Genomic DNA, 24,372 nt, shown 5'->3' with positions numbered 1-24,372 from the left:
CCATTCCCACTGCGTTTCCATCCCCATCCCACCTTGATCCCAGCCCTCCTGGCTGGACACTGCTCCATCCCAGCCGATTCTCTCTCCATCCCAGCCCGGGATCAGCTCATCCCTGCTGTGCATCACATCCCAACCATGCATCATTCCATCCTTTCCCTGCTTCCCATCCCAGCCCTGCACTGCTCCATCCTATCTGTGCGTCACATCCCGGCCATCCACTGCTTTATCCCAGCCATCCATCTCTCCATCCCGGCCATCCATCTCTCTATTCCAATCATCCCTCACTCCATCCTGGCCATCCATCTCTCCATCCTGGCTGCGCATCACATCCTGGCCATCCATTGCTTTATCCCAGCCATCCCTCTCTCCCTCCCAGACATCCATCTCTCCATCCCAGCCATCCATCTCTCCATCCCAGCTATCCATCTCTCCATCCCAGCTATCCATCTCTCCATCCATCTCTCCATCCCAGCCATCCATCTCTCCATCCCAGCTATCCATCTCTCCATCCATCGCTCCATCCCAGCCATCCATCTCTCCATCCCAGCTATCCATCTCTCCATCCATCGCTCCATCCCAGCCATCCATCACATCCCAGCCATCCATTGCTTTATCCCAGCCATCCATCTCTCCATCCTAACCATCCCTCACTCCATCCCAGCTACCCATCACATCCCAGCCATCCCTCACTCCATCCCAGCCATCCATCACATCCCAGCCATCCCTCACCTCATCCCAGCCATCCCTCACTCCATCCCAGCCATCCATCTCTCCATCCCAGCCATCCCTCACCTCATCCCGGCCATCCCTCACCCCATCCCAGCCATCCCTCACCTCATCCCAGCCATCCCTCTCTCCATCCCAGCCATCCATCACATCCCAGCCATCCATTGCCCCATCCCAGCCATCCCTCTCTCCATCCCAGCCATCCATCACATCCCAGCCATCCCTCACTCCATCCCACCCATCCATCAAATCCCAGCCATCCCTCTCTCCATCCGAGCCATCCCTCTCTCCATCCCAGCTCTCTCTCCATCCCAGCCATTCCTCTCTCCATCCCAGCTCTCTCTCCATCTCAGCTCTCTCTCCATCCCAGCCATCCCTCTCTCCATCCGAGCCATCCCTCTCTCCATCCCAGCTCTCTCTCCATCCCAGCCATTCCTCTTTCCATCCCAGCTCTCTCTCCATCTCAGCTCTCTCTCCATCCCAGCCATCCCTCTCTCCATCCCAGCCATCCCTCTCTCCATCCCGCCCATCCATTGCCCCATCCCAGCCGTGACCCCTCCATCCCAGCCCTGCTCTGTGTTATCCCCACTGCACCTCTCTCCATCCCAGCACTGGATCATCACCTCTCCGTGCTGGCTCCCATCGGGATACAGGCGCTTCCAGCAGCTGGGGTCATGGATGAGCCATTCCCACGCTCCAGCAGGGATCCTGGTGCCGGCATAACCTTGGAGAAACCAGGAAAGGGGCGAGACTTTAACACCCTGTTGGGAAATCGGCCTCAAGCCGAGGCCGAAGTGGAAAAGCAAAGCCATAACTCACAATCCCGGGATGCTGGATCCCAGCTGCAGCCTCCAGAGGAGGGAAAAAACCCCCTGGGAACCAGCTGGAGGACTCATGGAGCATATGGAATTTTTCATGTCCGGCTGGAAAGCGAAGGAAGGAAGGAGGGGGTGGGGAAATGCAGCAGCTGGTGGCCGGATGGAGCCAGGGCTGCTGTCCTGGAATGGTCTGAAAATGGGGATGGAATGACTGAAAGGGGATGGAATTCCACAAACAGTCTTTGGTGGATGGAGGAGCTGCTCCAAGTGACCACAAAGATTCCAAAAATAGAGTTTTCCCTTTCTCCATTCCCTGGAGATGCTCCAAGTGACCACAAGGATGCTGGAAATCAAGTTTTCCCTTTCCCAATCCTTGGAGGAGCTGCTCCAAATGACCACAGAGATTCCAAAAATACAGTTTTCCCTTTCTCCATTCCCTGGATATGCTCCAGGTGACCACAAGGATGCCAGGGATAGTTTTCCCTTTCTAATTCCTGTGTACAGAGACAGCCATCCCGGATTATTTCTGGAGGCCGGATGAGGCTCTCCCAGCTCCAGGGCAGCATCCAATCCCTACATCCACCCCTAGCCAGGATTTCCTGGAATCACGGGATGGTTTGGGTTGGAAGGGACCATAAAGCCCATCCAGCTCCAGCCGTGGGCAGAGATACCTTCTGCTATCCCAGGTTCTTCCAGCCTGGCCTCGGACACTTCCAAGGACGTTCCCGGCATTTTCCTGGTGTCCCGGTTGCGATTCCATGTGTTTTCCATCCCTCTCCAGCGCGATGCAGCCGCCCCAAGGCCGTGGCCAACGCCCACATCGAGGTGGGGAACAACACGGGGCTCCACTCCCTGCTGCGCTATTCCTGCGACCCGGGATACAAGCGGAAAGCCGGGACTTCCAACCTCATCCAGTGCGTCCTCCGGGATGGATCCGCCCGGCCCGGCTGGACCGACCCCACGCTCCAGTGCATCCGTGAGCTCCCTGTGGGAATCGGGAACTGGGGAGTGGGAATTCCGCTGCCGAGGGATGCGGGGAGGGGTTGTATTCCCCGTTCAGCGTTTTGGGAGGAGATTTAATCCCTGGAATAAGTAATGGATGGTGGACGCGCTCCGGGGGTTGGAAAAGCAAATCCAAAGGTTAGGGCTCGCCGGATTCGGCGCTCCCGGAGCCGGGGGGAAAAAAGATGGGAAAAAAGATCCATCTGGGGAAAAAAAAAGATGGTAAAAGGACTGAAAACGGGGATTAACTGGAATTAATTAATTAGAACTAATTAGAGTGAGAATTAATAACCAATAGAGGATGGAATATTAATTAATGAACCGACGGACCAATCAACACTAATTCCCAAAAACGGTTAAAAGTTTGGATAACTGAGGGATGTTTTTGTGGAGTGACCCCCCGGTCCCTCGTATTGGATGATGTCCCTTTCCCATCCCAACAAACCGGGGTCGGAGGGTTTATTCCCTGATTTCTGGTGGTGTTTTCCCACAGGAGACCCGGCGGCTCCTCCTCCACAAACCCCCATCCCCGTGATCCCGACGGAGCCGCACACGGAGAGCACCACCCGGAGGGGTGAGCAACTCAAAAATTTCGAGATTTTTGGGAGACACAAACCACCCCCCCCCATGGTGCGGGAAGCGAAATATTCCAGCGGTGCGGCCGTATCCATGAAATCCCATGGAATGGCACCGCTTTAGGGGCCGTTGGATTTGGGGCGTTGTGTTTTTCGATTTGGGAATCGGAAATGGAATTCAAATGGAATTTTACACCCTTTTCCCTGCAGGAACCAGCCCCACTTCCAGCCCTTCTCCGGCGGGAAAGCCCGGAGCTGATGGGACACCCCTGGATACATCCACACCGGGAGAGGGGACAACCCCGCTGCCCAACGCCCCCTCGGACAATGCCACAGGTTGGGATGCTTCCCACGGGAATATACCCCCCCTCTCTCCTGGGGATAATTCCATCCAGGAAAAAAAGCTCTTTTTCTTTTCCCAGTGGATTTTTTTTTTCCTTCTCCCCAAAACTCCTTAGCGACGCTCTTCCCACTATCCCGACTTTTCCAGCTAAAAAAAAAGCTTTCTCCCTTCTTTTCCAGCTTCCAGCCAGACCTTGGCCTATTCCATCGGTAAGACGAGCTTGTTTTGGGAAGCAGGGGCTCATTTTCCATACTTTTTAAGCTTCCAAGCCCTCGGGGCCGTGGGAGCTTTTATTCCCTGGGAATGTCACCGAGGTGGGAAGGAGGCAGCACCCAAACTTCTCCCTGGAAAAGAGAATTCCCAGTTTTATCCCTGCCAGGGTGGGGAGGGCACCTTGGGACTGCATCCTAGGTTTTTATGGCTCTTTGTGGAGCTGTTTTGTTTGGAGCCGGGCTGTGCCCTCATCCATGAGCTGGAAGACGCTCATCCATCCCTGTGGCTTTTCCACAGGGTTCCCGGCGCTCCTGGTCACCGGAATCGTGGCCTCCTTCTGCTGCTGCTGGAGGAGGAAAACGTAAGTATTCCCAACCCCACCAGCTCTTCCCACCCCAGGGACGAGTTTTCCTCGGCCTCTGCGCTTCCCTGAGAGCCGAGGAAAAGCCTTGGAATGCTGGGGATGCTCCTCCTCCCTTCCACAGGCACCCACGGCAGGGCTACGACGTGACACCCGGGGACATTCCCATGGCAGCTCCAGCCCTCGGGAATGAGGAGGTGACACCCGGGGACATTCCCATGGCGGCTCCGGCCCCCAGGAATGAGGAGGTGGCACCCAGGGACATTCCCATGGCGGCTCCCACCCCCGGGAATGAGGAGGTGGCACCCCCCGGGATCGTTCCCACGGGATGAGCGCCCGCAGCCGGCAAACTCGGTGCGCCCGACAGCCCCAAGGATGCTCCAGGATCCCACTTCCCAGGGAAGCTGGAGGCTTCTCTGAGCGGTGGCACATCCCGAGCTCCACACGGAGCAGCCTCATCCCAAGGGACGCGTGGCTGCTCTTCCCAGCCTGAACCAGTGATTCCCATGCATGGCACGGCTCCAGGTCCCACGGGTGAGGGGGTTTTCCGGGATCGGGAGCAAGGATTTGGAGGAATTGGCCCCCTGTGGATGGTGGGGGGTGGCAGGGAGCGGGAGGGGGGGTCTGTGTCCCAGGGGAGGGGGTGGGATGCTGGGATTCGAGTGTTTGGGATGCTGGGATTTGAGTGTTTGGGATACTGGGATTTGAGTTTTTGGGATAATGGGGTTTGGGATGCTGGGATTTTGTGCCTGGGAGCTGGGATTTGGGTGTTTGGGATGGTGGGATTGGGGTGTTTGGGATGCTGGAATTGGAATGTTTGGGATAACGGGGTTTGGGATGCTGGGATTTTGTGCTTGGGAGCTGGGATTTGAGTGTTAGGGATGCTGGGATTGGGTTTTTGGGATATGGGCATGTGGGATGCCAGGACTTGGGTGTTTGGGATGCTGGGATTTGACTATTAGGGATTTGGGCATTTGGGATGCCGGGATGTTGGTGTTTGGGATGCTGGGATTTGGGATGCCAGGATTGGGGCATTTGGGATGCTGGGATGGGGGCCTTTGGGATGCTGGGATGTGGTCGTTTGGGGGTGTTTGGGATGAAGCTGAGCTTCCCTGCTCCAAGCAGTGCCCATTCCCTATCCAGCAGCACATCCAGAGCTGCCCAACCGGACACCAACCCCATCCCTAGAGCGGCTTTGCCCCCAAATTCCCTGAGATCCCGGGAATTAGGTGGAGAGGGGCCCATCCAAAGATCCCTCCACACATCCTCACCCCTTTCCTGCTCTTTTCCAGCCAAGGCTTCCAGCCCCATTCCGCCCTCGGACGCAGCTCAGGGATCCTTTGGAAGCACTTCCAGCACCGATCCAGGCTCCGGATTCCTGATCCCCCCTGGCTCTGGCTGCTCCCAGGGATCCCAACCCGGAGCACTTTCACTACAATTTACACTTCTCGAGAGACCAAACTTAGGAAATATTCCAAGGAAAAATATTTCCAGGACGCGACTCCGGGAATATTTCCCTCTCTGTGGTTTTCCTTCATCCCTCGGTGGTTTTTATCCACTGTTTTCCTTTATTTCAGGACAGGCAGCTCTGGTGCCTTTTTTTTATGTATAAATATATATATTTTATATAAAATCACACAGAGCAGTTGATTGTTGAACTGACTGGGGGGGTCTCGGCCGGGATTGGGAAGGATTGGATCGGGATGAAATCCATCTCCACAGCACCGAGGGCTCATCGGGCACCGGAATTCCCATCAACAGCCCAAAATTCCATGTTCTTTCCCACCTGCTGTGCTTTGTCCTCCTGTTTGTGGGGAAGGAATCGGCACCATGGATGTGTGACAGTCCAGACCCTCCAGCCATGGAAGCTGGAAGTGCCTCTCTCCCACGGGATGGAGCACCGGAGGTTCCTGCTCCGACGTCCACGTCCCAATCCAAGCGGGAATTCCTGCCCCCAGGGTGAGCAGAGCAGGGAACGCGCTCTTGGAGTCAAGCCCTTCCAGCAGCTCCCATGGGAATAACAGGATGCATGAGGCTCCTCCAGCTCCGGGCCTGGATCCAAGGGCAGATCCCTTCCAGAACCACTTTCGGTTTCGCTCTTCCATGGCACAGGCTCTGGAATTGCGGCACAACGGAGCACGATCCACCAGGATCTTCCCAAGAGCTGGAATTCAATGCAGCCAAAGCACTTGTTAAAGAAGAGGAAAACGAGGAAGTTTTAAGGCTTTTTTGTTTTTTGGTTATAAATGGAGTTTTAGGATTCAAAACTCTCTCCAGTTTGTCTCCGGGTCAAACCAGAGCAGTTCTTCCCTCACGGTTCGGTCCTGGGAAAAGGGAAGCAAAGTCTGGGAAAGCCCTTGGCTGCCAGGAAGGGGAATTCATTCCCTGAGAGGGATTAATGATTTCCTCCCATTGCTGGCCAGGGAAAGTCCATTTCCCAGAAAGAGCCTGTTCCTTTGGGAGCTTTCCAGGGTTGCATTTCCTCTTCTTCCAGCGGATCAGAGGGATTTCACGGAGTGCTGACGTCAGGGAGGAGGGAGGGATATCCAGGGAAGTTTGGTCGCTGTGACAGAGGTACACAGGGATAATGCTCCAAAATTAATGCTGATCCAGTTCTTAAAGTGCACATTCTTTGGAATATTCTGCTTCCCAGCTCCTGGAAGGCAAGGCAGGGCTGCAGGGAAGGTCTCCCAGAGCCTACGGGGTTCCTCCGGAGCCGGGCTGGAATCCCATTCCAATATCCATCCAAATCCTGCTCCAATATCCACCCGGTTCCTGAGCTGGGATGTGCCAACGGGCTTTGGGAAGCTGGGAGGGCTTCCCTAGAGCTGGCAGGGCTGTTCCTGGAGCGCTGGGAAGGAGGTGAGTGGAGCCAGGGAGCCAAAGCGCTGCCGGGTGCAAGGCTGGCACAGGAATCCCCCGGGATCGCGGCTGCCGTTGCTCTGCGGGAGGGAGAGATGGGAATTTCAGGGAAGAGGGAGCTGCAGGGACACCAGCTCCGCTTCCAACCTCGGCCACGAGCCCCTCCCGCCCAGGGAAGGGAAGGGTGATGTGCCCAAAGCATGGAAATCCCTGATGGAGTCATGGAATCGTTTAGGTTGGAAAGATCTCTCCAAGATCGAGTCCAACATTCCCCAGCGCTTCCAAGGCCACCACTAATCCATGTCCCCAAGTGCCACATCCACGTGGCTGTTAAATCCCTGCAGGGATGGGGAATCCACCACTGGACAACCCTTTCCACGCAGGAATTTTCCCCAGTATCCCACCTAAACATCCCCTGGCACAGATCGAGGCCGTTCCCTCCTGTCCCGCCCTCGTGTCCCTGTGGATGGATCAGAGCCATCTGTTGTCCCCTGGACGTGGAGCTTCCCAGATTTTCCATGTGGTCACTCCAGAGCTTGGCCTTCATGGTACCCTCTGGATAAGGCTCCACCCCAGAGCCAGAGGGTGGGATCAAAGGCAAACCTGGACCCCAAAATCCGACTGTCCCTGGGGCGAGGGGTGCTCTGCCAATCCCATGGGATGCTCCATGGCCTCAGCAGAGGCTCCAAGACTCGGGTGTGGGATCTGACACAACAAAACCCCCAAACTGGCTCCACCTGAGACCACAAAATGTCTCAGATGAGAAATCTGGGAACTAAGTGGATCTCTGGGAAGTGCAACACCACCCGGAATCCCCCCGGGAAGTCATGAGGATGGGGAGCTGTGGGGGTGAGATCCCGGCTCAGAACAGGGACTGGAGGCTCCCAATCCCAAAATCCCAGGGAAAAGACGTACGTGAGTCAACGGGAGCTTCCTCACAACCAGCCTGGAGCTGGGATCCAACATGTTTGTGCATCTGGACACGCAGCAAGTCTGGGATGCTCCGGCCTTGGCAGCCTCACTCATCAGCTCCACCCGAAGGAATTGCTCCTAAAAACAAGGAAAAAGGGGAATAACGCCCCTCAGAGGGAGCTGAGATGCTGGAAGAGGTTGTTCCCTTATTTTTTTTAACCACTTGGAAACGATTTGCAACAGGATGGGCTTTAAAAAAAAAAAACCAACAAAACAAAATCCCAAATTCCTGGCGATAAAAAAAGTCAAGGAGAAGCCAACGGGAAAGGAGGAAGGAAAGGAGGAAGGACAGGGAAAAGGGGATCTCAGAGGGAAGAACTCAGGATCTGTGGAAAGCAACACCCAAATGCAAGAACTGTGGGGGGAAAAAACTGCTTCAATCTTGTGTTTTCCTGCTGGAATCACGGCGTGGAGCAGCAAAACGCGGGAAAAACGTGACCTTGGGTACTGCCAGCACAGATCCACCTGAAACTTGGGACTGGGGGGATAATCCTTAGGGGCAGGTATCCCAAATAACCCCACTGAAGGGGTTTTCCTGCCTTGGGAAGGATTTCACTCACCCCAGCCAGGGCCAGGAGGTGTTCCAGGGATTTGGAGAGCAGGAGACACTTCTTTGCCCGGGTCACGGCGACGTAGAGCAGGTTCCACTCGTCCTCCGGGACGGCGCCTGGCACGGAGCAGACACGATCCATGGATTTAGGGAGCAAGGAGGAACAGCCCTGCCCTCCTTCCCATGCTTTGTCCAGGTTGGGTAAGGCTTGGAGCAACCCGGGATAGTGGGAGGTTTTCCCTGCCCATGGCAGAGGGTGGGATGGGATGGGATGGGAGGGGCTTTAAGGTCCTCCCAACCCAAAGCATTCCAGTGTTTCTCTGGGAAAGCGGGAATGTGCAGGCCCTGTTTGCTGTGCGGGTCCTGACGCCATCCAAGCTCCTGCCTCGTTCCACATTCCTCCCTCCGGGCACAGGCAGGGAGCTGCTCCCAGCTCCGTGTTTTCCTGCCTGTGGAGCACAGGCTTGGCACTGGGGGAGTTTCCCGGGGCCTGGATTCCCTCTGCTCCCGGGGAGAGCCCAGCTCCTCCCAAAAACAGGAACCTAAGGGAAGCAGCGGCCCTGCCAAGCCTGGAGTTGGTCTTTCCCTGTTGCTACACGGTGACAGTTGCCGGAATATTCATGGAATCAGAGAACCCTTAAGGCTGGAAAAGGCCTTTAAGACCATTGATTCCAACCATTCCCAGCTCTGCCGAGGCCACCACTGACCCGTGTCCCCAGGTGCCACATCCACAGGGATTTAAAATCCCTCCAGGGATGGGGACTCCAGGCTGTTCCAATGCCTGACCACCCCTTCCATGAGGAAATTTTCCCTAATATCCAACCTGACCCTCCCCTGGCACAGCCTGAGGCCGTTTCCCCTTGGCCTGTCCCTTGTTCCCTGGCAGCAGAGCCCGACCCCCCCCGGCTCCCCCCTCCTGGCAGGGACTTGCAGAGCCAGAAGGTCCCCCCTGATCCCCCTTTTCTCCAGGATGAGCCCCCCCAGCTCCCTCAGGAGCTCTCCAGCCCCTTCCCAGCTCCCTCCCCTTCCCTGCTTTCCCAGGAGCTGCTCCCATACCAATGGCCAGGTTGGTTCTCCTCTGGGAAGCGTCGCTCCCACACGGGGCCTTCACAAAGTCATCGGCCACCAGCACGGTGTCGAATTCCAGGCCTTTGGCTTGGTGGACAGTCCCAATGAGATAATCTGGATCCAGCACAAGTGGGAACACAGGAAGGAAAAAAAGAAGGAATAAAGATCAGCCACGGCGGCAAAAACGGCGGTTTGGAATTTCATCTCATTCTCCATGAATTTTAATTTCTCCCCCAAACATAAAACAGGAGCTCCTCTGTCGGGAATCCTAAAGGGTTGAAGGGACTTGCCAGCCCCGACTTCCAAATGGGAATGTTCTTTGTTTGAGGAATTTTCGACCCGATTGATTCATCCCCTCCCCACGTTTCAGTCAGGGCAAGTGAAATATCCATGGAATCATAAAACCATGGAATGATTTGGGTTGAAGGAGACCTTGAAATCCGTACAGTTCCAAGCCCAGGGACACCTCCCACTATCCCAGGTTGCTCCAACCTGGCCTTGGACACTCCCAGGGATCCAGGGGCAGCCACAGCTTCTCTGGGAATTCCATTCCAGCCCCTCCCCACCCTCCCAGCCAGTAATTCCTTCCCAATATCCCACCCATCCCTGCCCTCTGGCACTGGGAAGCCATTCCCTGTGTCCTGTCCCTCCATCCCTTGTCCCCAGTCCCTCTCCAGCTCTCCTGGAGCCCCTTTAGGCCCTGCCAGGGGCTCTCAGCTCTCCCTGGAGCCTTCCCTTCTCCAGGGGAACATTCCCAGCTCTCCCAGCCTGGCTCCAGAGCAGAGGGAATCCAGCCCTAAAGCTCCCGTTCTCCCTAAAAGTCCAACTCGATCCAAACTCAGCCTCCTTTCCAGGATCAGTTGGACTCAGGACCGAAAGGAGACCCGGGTTTGCCCCTTTACCCCTGGATTTACCCGCCAGGGATTCCTGGGACACGTGGGACCTCTCGATCCTCTGCACCAGCTCCGGGATCCGCTCCCTGTACTTCTCCACGATGGAAATCTTCCCGGCCAGGTCTCGGTCGTCCACGTGCTCCGCGTATTCCTTCAATCCAAAGAACCCCCGAGCTTCCCACTTCTGGAGAAAGGAATCGTTGATCACCAGGTTGGCTGGAAGGAAAGGGGACAGCAGTTCAGTTTAGTTATAGGAAATTGGAATTAAAATTTAATTAAAATAAGTATTATTACATTATGTAGTTTATTTTATTATTATTCCTAATTATTCTTTATTATTCTTATATTAAATAGTTTAGTTTATTTATATAAAATCAGAATTAAAATTTAATTATAATAAGTATTATTACATTTTATAGTTTATATTATTATTTATCATTATTTATTATTATTATTTATTATTATATTATATAGTTTGTTTCATTTATATTAAGTTAGAATTAAAATTTAATTATAATAAGTATTATTACATTATATAGTTTATTATTGTTCTTTATTATTCTTTATTATTCTTATACTATAGAGTTTAGTTTAGTTATATTAAAATAGAATTAAAATTTAGTCATAATAAGTATTATTACATTATATAATTTATATTATTATTTATTATTTATCATTATTTATTATTATTTATTATTATATAGTTTATTTAATTTATATTAAATTAGAATTAAAATTTAATTATAATAAGTATTATATAATTTATATTATTCATTATTATTATTTATCATTATTCATTATGATTATTCATTTATTATATTATATAATTTATTTAATTTATATTAAATTAGAATTAAAATTTAATTATAAGTATTATAATTCTTATATAAATACATTATCAGATTACAATACATTATTATATTTATTATGTGTCATATTATACAATAATATATATAACATGTTTATATTATATGTGTATATTATACATAAAAATATTATCTTAGATATTATAAAATAAATGTAATATAGAGTGTATTATTTATATGAGTTTTTGCTATTATTTTTATTTTAATTAAATTTGAATAATGATATATTGTTTCAGTTACATTATTAACAATATATTAATATATCTTAGTAATATATTAATTATTAATATATTTAAATATACTTTAATATATAATAACAATATATTATATTAATTACAATATAATATTATATTAATATATAACAATATTTTAATATATTTAATATCAATATATAGGACTATATAGTATTAATATTTCTAATTATAACTATAAACAATAAATACATGTTGCCTATCATATATTAAAAATTATACTATAAATTAATTATATATTAATAGACTAATTATATAAATTTCTAATTACTACTATTAATATAAATAATATTAAGAATAATATTAATTGATAACATTATATTATATAATTATTATATGAATTGTATATTATTATATTATATAATTATAACATATAATTATATACCACATTAATTATACTAATTATATTATATTATATAATTAATATAGAATATTAATAATACACTAGTAATAATTTAATTTTAATTAAAGGCTTTAATTAAAAGGGCATAAATCCCTCTCCCATCCTCCATAAATCCCACTTGTTATCCCGGAGCCAGGGAGTTTTCTTGGCCCCTCACTTCCCAAAAAACCCTGGAACAACATCCCTATAAATCCACCAACAAATCCTTTCTTTTCCTGGTTTTTCCTTCGATTCCTGCAAAGGAGGGATTTTTATCCTAAATTTTATCCACCGGGGAAAAGAAAGCAGGATTTAAACCACCCAAAAAAAAGAGGGGGGAACTTAAGGCAGAATAAAAATGACCTAAAAATCAGGAAAAATGGGGAAAAACATCCCAAACTCGGGGTTTCTGGGATAAGCTTCCAGCTAAGTGGAAATCCGGGGAGGGATCTGAGACACAGACCCCAAAATTTTGGCATTCCCGGCGTTAAGAACTGAAGATCCTTGAAGTTGCCAAAAATAGCTCGGATATGAGTTAAAAAAAAAATAAAAAAAAATCAGTTTTTTCCCCCCTCGAGAATTCCCTGAGGAAACGGAAAAGGAACCAGGAAAAAAGGGCAATACTCACATTTTTCCCTGACTTCTGCAGGTTGACTGAGCTTCCAAATGTCATAAATCCTGCTCAGGCCAAAACGAGCCAAGCCCTAAAACAACCAAAAAAAACACGGAGCTTTTTATCCCAAAATAAAAGCGGCTGTTCCAGGGAAAATAAAATGGGAAAAATAAAAAGAAAATCTCAGTTTCAACATAAACTGACCCAAAAAACTCCTTTTTTTTTTTTTTCCAGGACATTTTTACTTTCCACAAGTATTTTTTTTCCACCCCCTCGTTTTTAAATCCTCTTTGGTTTGTTCCATCCGAAGGAAAACTGGGATAAATTAAATACATCCCAGATTTATCGGGATAAATTAAATTTATCCCAAATTTTTATTTGGCGCTGGGCAGCCACCCCTTCAAAGGCTTATTTCGTTTTAATGTGCAGGTTTCTGGTGGAAAAAAAATAAGGTGAAAAATTGGGAATATGGGCCTAAAAATTCCGAAGATTGGCTCGAACAATTCCTCCAATTCCGGCTGCAAAATTCCCAAATGGAAGGAGGTTTTTCCCTATTCCATGAGATTTTATTGGCCATTGAGAGCTCGAGGCCCGGTGATTCCCGAGGCTTTGGAATGTGGAGCTGGGTTAAAACCCTCCTGGAATTCCAGCCCAGGGATTCCTGCAGGTGTGGGCACACACGTTCTCCTCCGGCTCCGCTTTTTTGGGAATGAAAATCCAGGGAAATCCCGGGGCCTGTTGCTCCCTCAAGGGGTTGATGTCTGCGGAAAATCCCGATTTCCCTTCCCCAAAAAGGCCCCAGTTTTCCCTGGATTTCCTGGGTGGATTGAGCCCCCCAGGGCTGGGAATCCACGATGATCCCGGCACATCCCAAGGTCGCTTCCGGCTTCAAACGCTGCCATTGTCTCCCAAGAAAACGTGGAAAATGTTTATTCTTTCCCTGTTTTTGCACTCAATTCCGGCTGATTTTTAATTCCAAAGGCACCGGAACCGCTCCAGCTCCTCCAAATACTTCCAGCCACTTGTTCCATCCCCTCTTTTCCCGCCCCAATCCTGGTCATTCCTGAATCCAAATGACACCATTCCCATCAAACCATTCCTTGAAATCCTGGTCAATTCTTAATCCCAAATTATCCAATTCTCACCGAGCCATTCCTAGAAAATCTGGTCATTCCTAAACCCAACTGATACAATTCCCACCAACCTTCTGGAAAAGTTTTCTCCTGGAAAAACACCCAAATACCTCCCAACTATTCCTAGAAATCCTGCTCATTCCTAAACCCAAATGATACAATTCCCATCAAACCTCCTGGATAACTTTTCTCTTGGAAAAGCACCCAAATTCCCTCAAATCTATTCCTAGAAATCCTGGTCATTCCTAAACCTACACGATAAAATTCCCACCAACCTTCTGGACATCTTTTCACTTGGAAAAACCACCAAAATCTCCTCAAACTATTCCTAGAAATCCTGGTCATTCCTAAACACAAATTATACAATTCCCATCCCGCCCAAGCCGGATAAAACCGGGATAAATCAGCCTAAAAACAGGATTTGGCCTGCCCAGATTTGAGGATAAAACGGCCCCAAATCACTTTCCGGCCGTGCCAGATTCCCGCTTTTTGCCGGAATATCGATCCCAAAGGTGGGAATTGGCCTTGGCTGTTCCCACCTAAGCCGGATAAAACCGGGATAAATCAGCCTAAAAACAGGATTTGGCCCGTCTGGATTTGAGGATAAAACGGCCCCAAATCACTTCCTGGCCGTGCCAGATTCCTGCTTTCCGCCGGAATATTGATTCCAAAGCGGGAATTCTCCTTGGCCATTCCCACCTAAGCCGGATAAAACTGGGATAAATCAGCCTAAAAACAGGATTTGGCCTGTCTGGATTTGAGGATAAAACGGCCCCAAATCACTTCCTGGCTGCACCAGATTCCTGCTTTCCGCCGGAATATTGATTCCAAAGCGGGAATTCTCCTTGGCCATTCCCACCTAAGCCGGATAAAACTGGGATAAATCAGCCTAAAAACGGGATTTGGCCCGCCCGGATTTGAGGATAAAACGGCCCCAAATCACTTCCTGGCTGCACCAGATTCCTGCTTTCCGCCGGAATATTGATTCCAAAGCGGGAATTCTCCTTGGCCATTACCACCTAAGCCGGATAAAAATGGGATAAATCAGCCTAAAAACGGGATTTGGCCCATACGGATTTGAGAATAAAATGGCTCCAAATCACTTCCTGGCCGTGCCAGATTCCTGTTTTTTGATGGAATATCGACTCCAAAGGTGGGAATTGGCCTTGGGCGTTCCCACCTAAGCCGAATAAAACCGGGATAAATCAGCCTAAAAATGGGATTTGGCCCGCCCGGATTTGAGGATAAAACGGCCCCCAATCACTTCCTGGCTGCGCCAGATTCCTGCTTTTTGCCGGAATATCGATCCCAAGGCGGGAATTGGCCTTGGGCGTGCCCACCTACCCCGATGACGTGGATTGGGATGGGTCTGTCCCTCCCGGTGAGTTTGACGGCGTCGTCGAAAACGCTGGAATTGCTGCGGGAAAGGACGGTGATCTTCCCTTCCAGGGAGCCCCGGACGGCGCCTGCACGGACACATTCCCGGGATCCCGGGAATCAGGATCCGCATCCGAGGAACTCCACGGGTCAGAGTTATTTATTTAATTATTTCTCCTTTATGGATTGTATATTTATCTTCAATTTCATAAATTTAATTAATTTACAGATTTTTTTTAACATATTTAACATGTTTTTGTAGATGAAAGGGATTATATTTCTGTATTTATTAATATATTTAATGCACATTTAATTAGGTTACTGATTTATTAGTTTGATAAATTTCATCAATTTTTCACGTTAAATCCTAAAGTTCATTTAGGAAATAAAATTTAAATAAAATGAAATTTAAATAAAATAAAATTTAAATAAAATTTAAATAAAATAAAATTTAAATAAAATAAAATTTAAATAAAATAAAATTTAAATAAAATAAAATGTGAATAAAATAAAATGTGAATAAAATAAAACAAAGAAAATAGAATTTAAAGAAATAAGAATTTAAAAAATTTAAATTAAAATAAAATAAAATTTAAATAAAATAAAACGTGGATAAAATAGAATGTAAATAAAATAAAACTTAAAAGACAATATAATTTTAAGAAAAAATAATTTAAAAAATTTAAGTTCAAATAAAATAAAATTTAAATAAAATAAAATGGGGATAAAATAAAATGTAAATAAAATAGAAAGTAAAGAAAAAATAATTTAAAGAAAATAAAATTTAAAAAATTAAAATTAAAATAAAATAAAAGTTAAATAAAATAAAATGTGCATAAAATAGAATGTAAAGAAAATAGAATTTAAAGAAAATAGAATTTAAAAAAATAAATTAAAAAAATTTAAGTAAAATAAAATTTAAATAAAAAACATGTAAATAAAATAGAATTAAAATAAAAAAGAATTAAAATAAAATAGAATTTAAAAAAATAGAATTTAAATAAAATAGAATTAAAAAATAAAATTTCCAAAACTAAAATTTACATAAAATAAAATTTACATAAAATAATATTTAAATAAAATATATTTATAAAATAAAATCTATTAATTCAACTATTAATATTATTAACATAATTAGTTTATTTTATTAATTAAATTATTAGCTAATTATCAACAACTATTTATATACTATTATGATATAATATTTTATGCATAATAACTATATATTAATTATTAACTATGCTAAACTCAAATGTCATTTCAAATTTCACTTTGAAATGAAATTTAACCAATTTAACGTAATCGATTATGAATTATTAGTAACTTTTTATACATTATTTATTACAAACATTTACTCCTAATTGCATTTTATAAATTAATTATTAATTCATAAATTAATTGATTTTTATAAATTCAATTACCTTTTTAAATGTTGAACTTAAAGAGTAAACCTGAATTTACATTTTATAATCGAATTTTATTAATTTAATTTATTACAACCGATATTCATATTTACTATTTATGGTGTTATTAGCGAATAAAATTAATTATTATTTAATAAAATTAATTTTATTCAACGGCCCTGAGCTGAGAGAACACAACTCACCCTTCTGGTTCCCACCCACCAACGTCTTATTCCGGATCCCTTTGCAAACATCCAGGATTGTTGCTCCAACATAAGCAATCTCGGGACCAAATCGGAAACTCTGCGTGGAAAAATCCAGGAAAAGGCAGGAAAAGATGAGGAATTTGTTAGAACCTATAGAAGTATTGCTATGTCTGGAATTATACAATTCCCACCCACCTTCTGGACATCTTTTCTCTTGGAAAAAGCACCAAAATCTCCTCAAAGTATTCCTAGAAATCCTGGTCATTCCTAAACCCAAATGATACAATTCCCATCAAACCTCCTGGATAACTTTTCTCTTGGAAAAGTACCCAAATCCCCCCAAATCTATTCCTAGAAATCCTGGCCATTCCTAAACCTACACAATAAAATTCCCACCAACCTTCTGGACAACTTTTCTCTTGGAAAAACACCCAAATACCTCCCGACTATTCCTAGAAATCCTAGTTATTCGTAAATACAAATTATACAACTCCCATCAAACCATTCCTTGAATTCCTGGTCATTCCTAAACCCAAATGACACCATTCCCATCAAACCATTCCTTGAAATCCTCGTCATTCCTAAATACAAATTATACAATTCCCATCAAACCATTCCTTGAAATCCTGGTCAGTTCTTAATCCCAAATTATCCAATTCCCACCGAGCCATTCCTAAAAAAATCTGGTCATTCCTAAACCCAACTGATACAATTCCCACCAACCTTCTGGACATCTTTTCTCCTGGAAAAACACACAAATCCTCCCAAACTATTCCTAGAAATCCTGGTCATTCCTAAATCTACATGATAAAATTCCCACTAACCTTCTGGACAACTTTTCTCTTGGAAAAACACCCAAAAACACCTCCTGACTATTCCTAGAAATCCTGGTTATTCCTAAATACAAATTATACAATTCCCATCAAACCATTCCTTGAATTCCTGGTCATTCCTAAACCCAAATGACACCATTCCCATCAAACCATTCCTTGAAATCCTGGTCATTCCTAAACCCAACTGATACAATTCCCACCAACCTTCTGGACAACTTTTCCCTCGGAAAAACACCCAAATACCTCCAGACTATTCCTAGAAATCCTGGTCAGTCCTAAACCTACATAGTTTGGGGGGATTTGGGTGTTTTTCCAGGAGAAAAGTTGTCCAGGAGGTTGGTGGGAATTGTGTCAGTTAGGAATGACCAGATTTTCTAGGAATAGCTTGGTGGGAATTGTTTGGGAATGATCAGGATTTCTAGGAATACTTCTGAGTCATTTTGGTGCTTTCTCCAAGAGAACAGTTGTCCAGGAGGTCGGTGGGAATCAGGTTCCAGAACAACCAGGATTTCTAGGAATAATTTGATGGGAATTATATAATTTGGGTTCCAAAACAACCAGGGTTTCAGGGAATAGCTTGGTGGGAATGGTTTGGGAATGACCAGGATTTCTAGGAATAGTTTGGTAGGAATGGTTTGGGAACCACCAGGATTTCTAGGAACTCTTTGGTGGGAACTGTTTGGGAATGACCAGGATTTCAAGGAACAGTTTGGGGGAACTGTTTGGGAACAACCAGGATTTCAAGGAACAGTTTGGGGGAACTGTTTGGGAACAACCAGGATTTCTAGGAAGTTTGGTGGGAATGGTTTGGGAACAACCGGGACTTCTAGGAACAGTTTGGTGGGAACTATTTGGGAACAACCAGGATTTCCAGGAACAGTTTGGCAGGAGTGGTTTGGGAATGACCAGGATTTCTAGGAACACTTTGGCAGGAACTGTTTGGGAATGACCAGGATTTCTCGGAACAGTTTGGCAGGAACTGTTTGGGAACAACCAGGATTTCAAGGAACAGTTTGGCAGGAGTGGTTTGGCAACAACCAGGACTTCTAGGAACAGTTTGGTGGGAATGGTTTGGGAACAACCGGGACTTCTAGGAACAGTTTGGTGGGAACTATTTGGGAACAACCAGGATTTCCAGGAACAGTTTGGCAGGAGTGGTTTGGGAACGACCAGGATTTCCAGGAACAGTTTGGTGGGAATTGTTTGGGAATGACCAGGATCTCTAGGAACAGTTTGGTGGGAACTGTTTGGGAACAATCAGGATTTCTAGGAACAGTTTGGTGGGAGTGGTTTGGGAACAACCAGGATTTCCAGGAACACTTTGGCAGGAACTGTTTGGGAATGACCAGGATTTCTCGGAACAGTTTGGCAGGAACTGTTTGGGAACGACCAGGATTTCCAGGAACAGTTTGGCAGGAGTGGTTTGGCAACAACCAGGACTTCTAGGAACAGTTTGGCAGGAACTGTTTGGGAATGACCAGGATTTCTAGGAACAGTTTGGTGGGAACTGTTTGGGAATGACCAGGATTTCTAGGAACACTTTGGCAGGAACTGTTTGGGAATGACCAGGATTTCTAGGAACACTTTGGCAGGAGTGGTTTGGGAACAACCAGGATTTCCAGGAACAGTTTGTCGGTACCATTTGGCACCGCGGAGCGTTTGCCGCTGGACGCCGCCCGCGGAAGGCCGCGGGGCCTGGATTTCCCCCGGATTTGGGATGCCCCCCTGGAAGCCCAGCCCCTACCTGGGTCAGGTAGTAGACGTGGGTGTGGGGCACGGCCTGCAGGGTGTTGACGGCGCCGCGGAAGGTGTAGATCTGCTGGTGAGGGTCTCCCACCAGGATGATCCCGCACGGCTGGGACAGCACCACGTCCACGATGGCTGCGGGAAAACACTGGGAACGTCACGGAGCAGCCGCGGAGCAGCCCCGTCACCGAGCCAGCCTAAGCAAGCCAGGGCTCGGTCCTAACCTCACAGCCGGGTTTAAGTTGAACCGTGCTGCTCCTTGGGAATGCTTCCCTCTGGGAATGCCGGAGCTCCGCTCACCTGGAGTGCAATCCTGGGCCTCGTCCACGAAAACGGCGTCGTATCCCGACAGCTTGGGCTTGCTGAGCTGCCACAGCTTCAGGTATCCTGAGGGGAAAACACAGGGATGGCAGGGAAAAGGGAATTTTCCTCGGCAGAAACCCCCACGATCCTCGAAATAAAGCACTTTTTTCCTTGGGTTTTTTGGGTTTTTTTAATGTTTCTGGCCCTAAAACAAATCCTTTTTTCCCTTTTTTAATTTATTTTATTTATTTATTTATTTTTTAAATGTTTCTGGTCCTTAAAATAATCCCTGTTTCCCTTTTTTTCTGTTTTTTTTTTTTTTTTTTTTTTTTTTCCATGTTTCTGGCCCTTAAAATAAATCTTTTTTTCCCTTTTTTTTTTTGGTATTTTTTTCATGTTTCTGGCCCTTAAAATAAATCCCTTTTCCCTATTTTTTTGTTTCATTTTTTTCTTTTTTTTTAAATATTTCTGGCCCTTAAAATAAATCCCTTTTCCCTATTTTTTTGTTTCATTTTTTTCTTTTTTTTTTAATATTTCTGGCCCTTAAAATAAATCCCTTTTCCCTATTTTTTTGTTTCATTTTTTTCTTTTTTTTTTAATATTTCTGGCCCTTAAAATAAATCCCTTTTCCCTATTTTTTTGTTTCATTTTTTTCTTTTTTTTTTAATATTTCTGGCCCTTAAAATAAATCCCTTTTCCCTATTTTTTTGTTTCATTTTTTTCTTTTTTTTTTAATATTTCTGGCCCTTAAAATAAATCCCTTTTCCCTATTTTTTTGTTTCATTTTTTTCTTTTTTTAATATTTCTGGCCCTTAAAATAAATCCCTTTTCCCTATTTTTTTGTTTCATTTTTTTCTTTTTTTTTTAATATTTCTGGCCCTTAAAATAAATCCCTTTTCCCTATTTTTTTGTTTCATTTTTTTCTTTTTTTAATATTTCTGGCCCTTAAAATAAATCCCTTTTCCCTATTTTTTTGTTTTGTTTTTTTCTTTTTTTTAAATATTTCTGGCCCTTAAAATAAATCCCTTTTCCCTATTTTTTTGTTTCGTTTTTTTCTTTTTTTTAAATATTTCTGGCCCTTAAAATAAATCCCTTTTCCCTATTTTTTTGTTTCATTTTTTTCTTTTTTTTAAATATTTCTGGCCCTTAAAATAAATCCCTTTTCCCTATTTTTTTGTTTCACTTTTTTCTTTTTTTTAAATATTTCTGGCCCTTAAAATAAATCCCTTTTCCCTATTTTTTTGTTTCATTTTTTTCTTTTTTTTTAATATTTCTGGCCCTTAAAATAAATGCCATTTTCACTTTTTTTCTTTTTTTTTTTTTTTTTATTTTAGTATTTCTGGCCCTTAAAATAAATGCCATTTTCCCTTTCTTTTCATGTTTCTGGTCCTTAAAAGAAATCCTTTTTTCCCCTCTTTTTTTTGTTTTCATTTTTTTTTTAATGTTTCTGGCTCTTAAAATAAATCCCCTTTTCCCTTTTCTTTATTGTCTTTTTTTCCTTTTTTAACATGTTTCTGACCCTTAAGATAAATTCCTTTTTGCCTTTTTTTTTTTTTTAAATGTTTCTGGCCCTTAAAATAAATGCCATTTTCACTTTTTTTCCATGTTTCTGGCCCTTAAAATAAATCCTTTTTTCCCTTTTTTTTTTTCATGTTTTTGGTTTTGTTTTTTTTTTTCCATGTTTCTGGGCCTTAAAATAAATCCCTTTTTGCTTTTTTTTTTTTATTTTCTTTTTTCATTTTATTCATGTTTCTGACCCTTAAAACAAATCCCCTTTTCCCTTTTTTTTTTTGTTTTGGTTTTATTTATTTTTTTTCTTTTAATGTTTTATGGTATTATATTCTTTATAATATAAGAATTGATATTTTCTTCTCTTTTACCATCACAAGTCATCTTGTATCTCTTCTCCACGTCCCCATCCAGCTTTTTCATGTTGTGCCATATTTCTTTGGCCTCTTCCACGTTGATCTGGAGAGGGAAAAAAACACAGATGGTTATTTTCTTTCTTTATATATATATATAAAGAAAATAAATATATATAAATATGTAAAAATATAAATAATAAATAAAATATAAATAGAAACACCATATATAAATATTATATATAAAAATATAACTATATAATAATATATATAATATAATATATAAAATATAGTATAATATATAATAGCTAATGTGTAATATTATATAATATATAACATATGTAACATTATATAACATAAAATACATAATATAAATATATAAAATATACAAATTATATATTGCATAATATATAATATTAATATAACAATAATATATAAATATATAACACATATAAATATTAAATAAATAATAAAAAATTAAATATAAATATATATATCACTGTTCAGGCACTGGTATAAATATAACATTAGTGTTCTGTTTATTCATATTGTATTTATTCATCATATAGAATACATATTTATTTGCTTATAAAATCTTAATATAATATGATTATCAAAATATAAATAGAATCTAAACAGAATCTAAATAGAATCTAAGTAAAATCTAAATAGAATCTAAATAAAATCTAAATAGAATCTAAATAAAATCTAAATAGAATCTAAATAAAATCTAAATAGAATCTAAATAAAATCTAAATAGAATCTAAATAAAACATAAATAGAATATAAATAAAATATAAATAGAATATAAATAAAATATAAATAACATATAAATAAAATATAAAGGGAAGAAACACCTGCCCTGGGCAGAGCCAGGGATAAAATCCTGCCTCAAAGCAGCTCCACAAACAAGGAGAATGGGCCCCGTTTCCTTCAGATTTGTCACCAGTGGGAAAAAATATTTGGACAGTTAATTCCTAAGGGTGAAGCCCAAACACCCCTGAGCTGGGAGAGATGGGAGATCATGGAATTCTGGAATGACTTAGGTTGGAAGGGACCTTAAAGCCCAGCCAGATCTTCCCTGGCTGGAATTCCTTCTGTCCCACAACCTTCTGTTCCTAAATCTGTTATCCCAGAGGTGTTACTGTTGCTCCTGACGGGCTCGGCCTTGGAATCCCGTCCTGGAGCAGCTGGAATTGGCTCCATGGGACAGGGGGAACCTTCCAGCAGCTTCCAAGAGAAGCCACCCACACATCTACCAAACCCCAGCCACAGAATTCCACTCGATCCCAAAATCTCACCCGCTTTTCCACGGGGCTGACGAGTCTCCTGTCCCCGTGGGTGTTTTTGAACCACACGGGCACCTGCTCCTCACAAATCTCCTCACAAATCTCCTCCTCACACCTGAAGGGCTCGGCCTTGGAATCCTGTCCCGGAGCAGCTGGAATTGGCTCCATGGGACAGAGGGAAGCTTCCGGCAGCTTCCAAGAGAAGCCACCCCTGCAGCCTCCCCCGCTACCAAACCACAGCCCCAGAATCCCACCCCAATCCCAAAAATTCACCCGCTTTTCCACGGGGTTGACGAGCCTCCTGTCCTCGTGGGTGTTCTTGAACCACACGGGCACCTGCTCCTCATAAATCTCCTCACAAATCTTGTCCTCACTCCTGACGGGCTCGGCATTGGAATGCCATCCCGGAGCAGCTGGAATTGGCTCCACGGGACAGAGGGAAGCTTTTGGCAGCTTCCAAGAGAAGCCACCCACACATCTACCAAACCCCAGCCACAGAATCCCAGCCTGATGCCAAAATCTCACCCACTTTTCCACGGGGCTGACGAGCCCCCTGTCCTCGTGGGTGTTCTTGAACCACACGGGCACGTGCTCCCCAAAAATCTCCTCCTCACTCCTGATGGGCTCAGCCTTGGAATCCTGTTCTGGAGCAGCTGGAATTGGCTCCATGGGACAGGGGGAAGCTTTTGGCAGCTTCCAAGAGAGCCCCCCTGCTACAGAATCCCACCAGGATCCCAAAAACCACACGCGCTTTTCCGCAGGGCTGACGAGCCTCCTGTCCCCATGCGTGTTTTTGAACCACACGGGCACGTGCTCCTCAAAAATCTCCTCACAAATCTCCTCCTCACTCCTGACGGGCTCGGCCTTGGAATCCCATCCTGGAATCGGCTCCATGGGACAGGGGGAAGCTTCCGGCAGCTTCCAAGAGAAGCCACCCACACATCTACCAAACCCCAGCCACAGAATTCCAGCCTGATGCCAAAATCTCACCCTCTTTTCTGCAGGGCTGACGAGCCCCCTGTCCCTGTGTGTGTTCTTGAACCACATGGGCACCTGCTCCTCACAAATCTCCTCACAAATCTCCTCGTCAATCCTGATGGGCTTGGCCTTGGAATCCCGTCCAGGAATTGGCTCCACGAGACAGGAGGAAGCTTCCGGCAGCTTCCAACAGAAGCCACCCACACATCTACCAAACCCCAGCCACAGAATCCCACCCCGATCCCAAAAACTCACCCTCTTTTCCGCGGGGCTGACGAGCCTCCAGTCCCCGTGGGTGTTTTTGAACCACACGGGCACGTGCTCCCCACAGATCTCCTCGTCCGAGGAGGCGAAGAAGCTCTCCAGGGTCTGCGAGACCGTTTTCCCCCTCACGAACAGGGCCTGGCCCTCGCGGTTCCGCAGGAGGCAGCTGACGGAGAACACGGACATCTTGGAGAAGTTCAGCCTCCCTCGCTCTTTGTAGCTGGGAAAAACCCAAATAAAAGTGCGTTAGAACACACAGGGAAACCTCCTGTTGCATGACAGCACCTCAGAATCCCCGTTTTATAACCCTGATTTGGACTAATGGCGGAATATCTCTAAAATTTGCACATTTTTAAATGGAGTGCCTTGAAAATCTGCACGTATTTGCAATGGAATACCTTTAAAATCTGAGTACCTTTAAAATCTGAGTACCTTTAAAATCTGAGTACCTTTAAAATCTGTGTTTATTTGCAAAGAAATACC

At 44.7% G+C, this 24,372-nt stretch overlaps 2 protein-coding genes across 20 annotated transcripts in view; one reads left to right on the top strand and one right to left on the bottom strand.

The window, feature by feature from the left end:
- Positions 1–24,372, bottom strand: part of FBH1 (F-box DNA helicase 1) — a 48,075-nt gene that overhangs the window by 1,483 nt on the left and 22,220 nt on the right. For 4 of the 15 annotated variants that reach the window (XM_064656631.1, XM_064656629.1, XM_064656625.1 and 1 more), the window contains 12 exons: positions 23,881–24,109; positions 21,377–21,464; positions 19,494–19,580; positions 19,192–19,328; positions 16,612–16,711; positions 14,973–15,094; positions 12,511–12,586; positions 10,405–10,599; positions 9,479–9,604; positions 8,433–8,539; positions 7,816–7,950; positions 1,350–6,980 (listed from right to left, as the gene is read on the bottom strand). In XM_064656631.1, the coding sequence (XP_064512701.1) occupies positions 6,861–6,980; positions 7,816–7,950; positions 8,433–8,539; positions 9,479–9,604; positions 10,405–10,599; positions 12,511–12,586; positions 14,973–15,094; positions 16,612–16,711; positions 19,192–19,328; positions 19,494–19,580; positions 21,377–21,464; positions 23,881–24,109 (1,522 nt within the window). In that variant the 3' untranslated portion in view covers positions 1,350–6,860. Of the gene's footprint in view, positions 1–1,320; positions 6,981–7,815; positions 7,951–8,432; positions 8,540–9,478; positions 9,605–10,404; positions 10,600–12,510; positions 12,587–14,972; positions 15,095–16,611; positions 16,712–19,191; positions 19,329–19,493; positions 19,581–21,376; positions 21,465–23,880; positions 24,110–24,372 lie in introns of all 15 variants that reach the window. The other 11 variants (XM_064656627.1, XM_064656619.1, XM_064656618.1 and 8 more) reach the window with 10 other exon arrangements.
- Positions 2,082–5,676, top strand: IL15RA (interleukin 15 receptor subunit alpha). 5 transcript variants are annotated; one of them, XM_064656639.1, is made up of 8 exons: positions 2,082–2,520; positions 3,040–3,120; positions 3,332–3,457; positions 3,644–3,673; positions 3,975–4,038; positions 4,163–4,286; positions 4,338–4,563; positions 5,331–5,676. In XM_064656639.1, exons 1-7 carry the CDS (start codon positions 2,082–2,084, stop codon positions 4,368–4,370), a joined length of 897 nt encoding a protein of 298 aa, XP_064512709.1. In that variant the 3' UTR covers positions 4,371–4,563; positions 5,331–5,676. The 5 variants fall into 5 exon arrangements, with proteins under 5 accessions (XP_064512709.1, XP_064512708.1, XP_064512705.1 ...); XM_064656638.1 differs by having other exon boundaries at positions 4,163–4,563; XM_064656635.1 differs by having other exon boundaries at positions 3,644–4,038.

Source organism: Pseudopipra pipra, chromosome 5 (genome assembly GCF_036250125.1).
Source record: "Pseudopipra pipra isolate bDixPip1 chromosome 5, bDixPip1.hap1, whole genome shotgun sequence".
NCBI classification, from domain to species: Eukaryota; Metazoa; Chordata; class Aves; order Passeriformes; family Pipridae; genus Pseudopipra; species Pseudopipra pipra.
Note: the sequence above shows the minus strand (reverse complement) of the source record. Positions and strands in the feature narration are given on the sequence as shown.

What these genes read in the sequence shown, in the direction of transcription:
- IL15RA (XM_064656634.1), top strand. Translation starts at nt 2,082, where the DNA reads ATGAGGCTCTCCCAGCTCCAGGGCAGCATCCAATCCCTACATCCACCC. An exon ending in CCCCACGCTCCAGTGCATCC is followed by an intron (nt 2,521 to 3,039) that starts GTGAGCTCCCTG and finishes GTTTTCCCACAG; the next exon opens with GAGACCCGGCGGCTCCTCCT. An exon ending in GGAGAGCACCACCCGGAGGG is followed by an intron (nt 3,121 to 3,331) that starts GTGAGCAACTCA and finishes TTTTCCCTGCAG; the next exon opens with GAACCAGCCCCACTTCCAGC.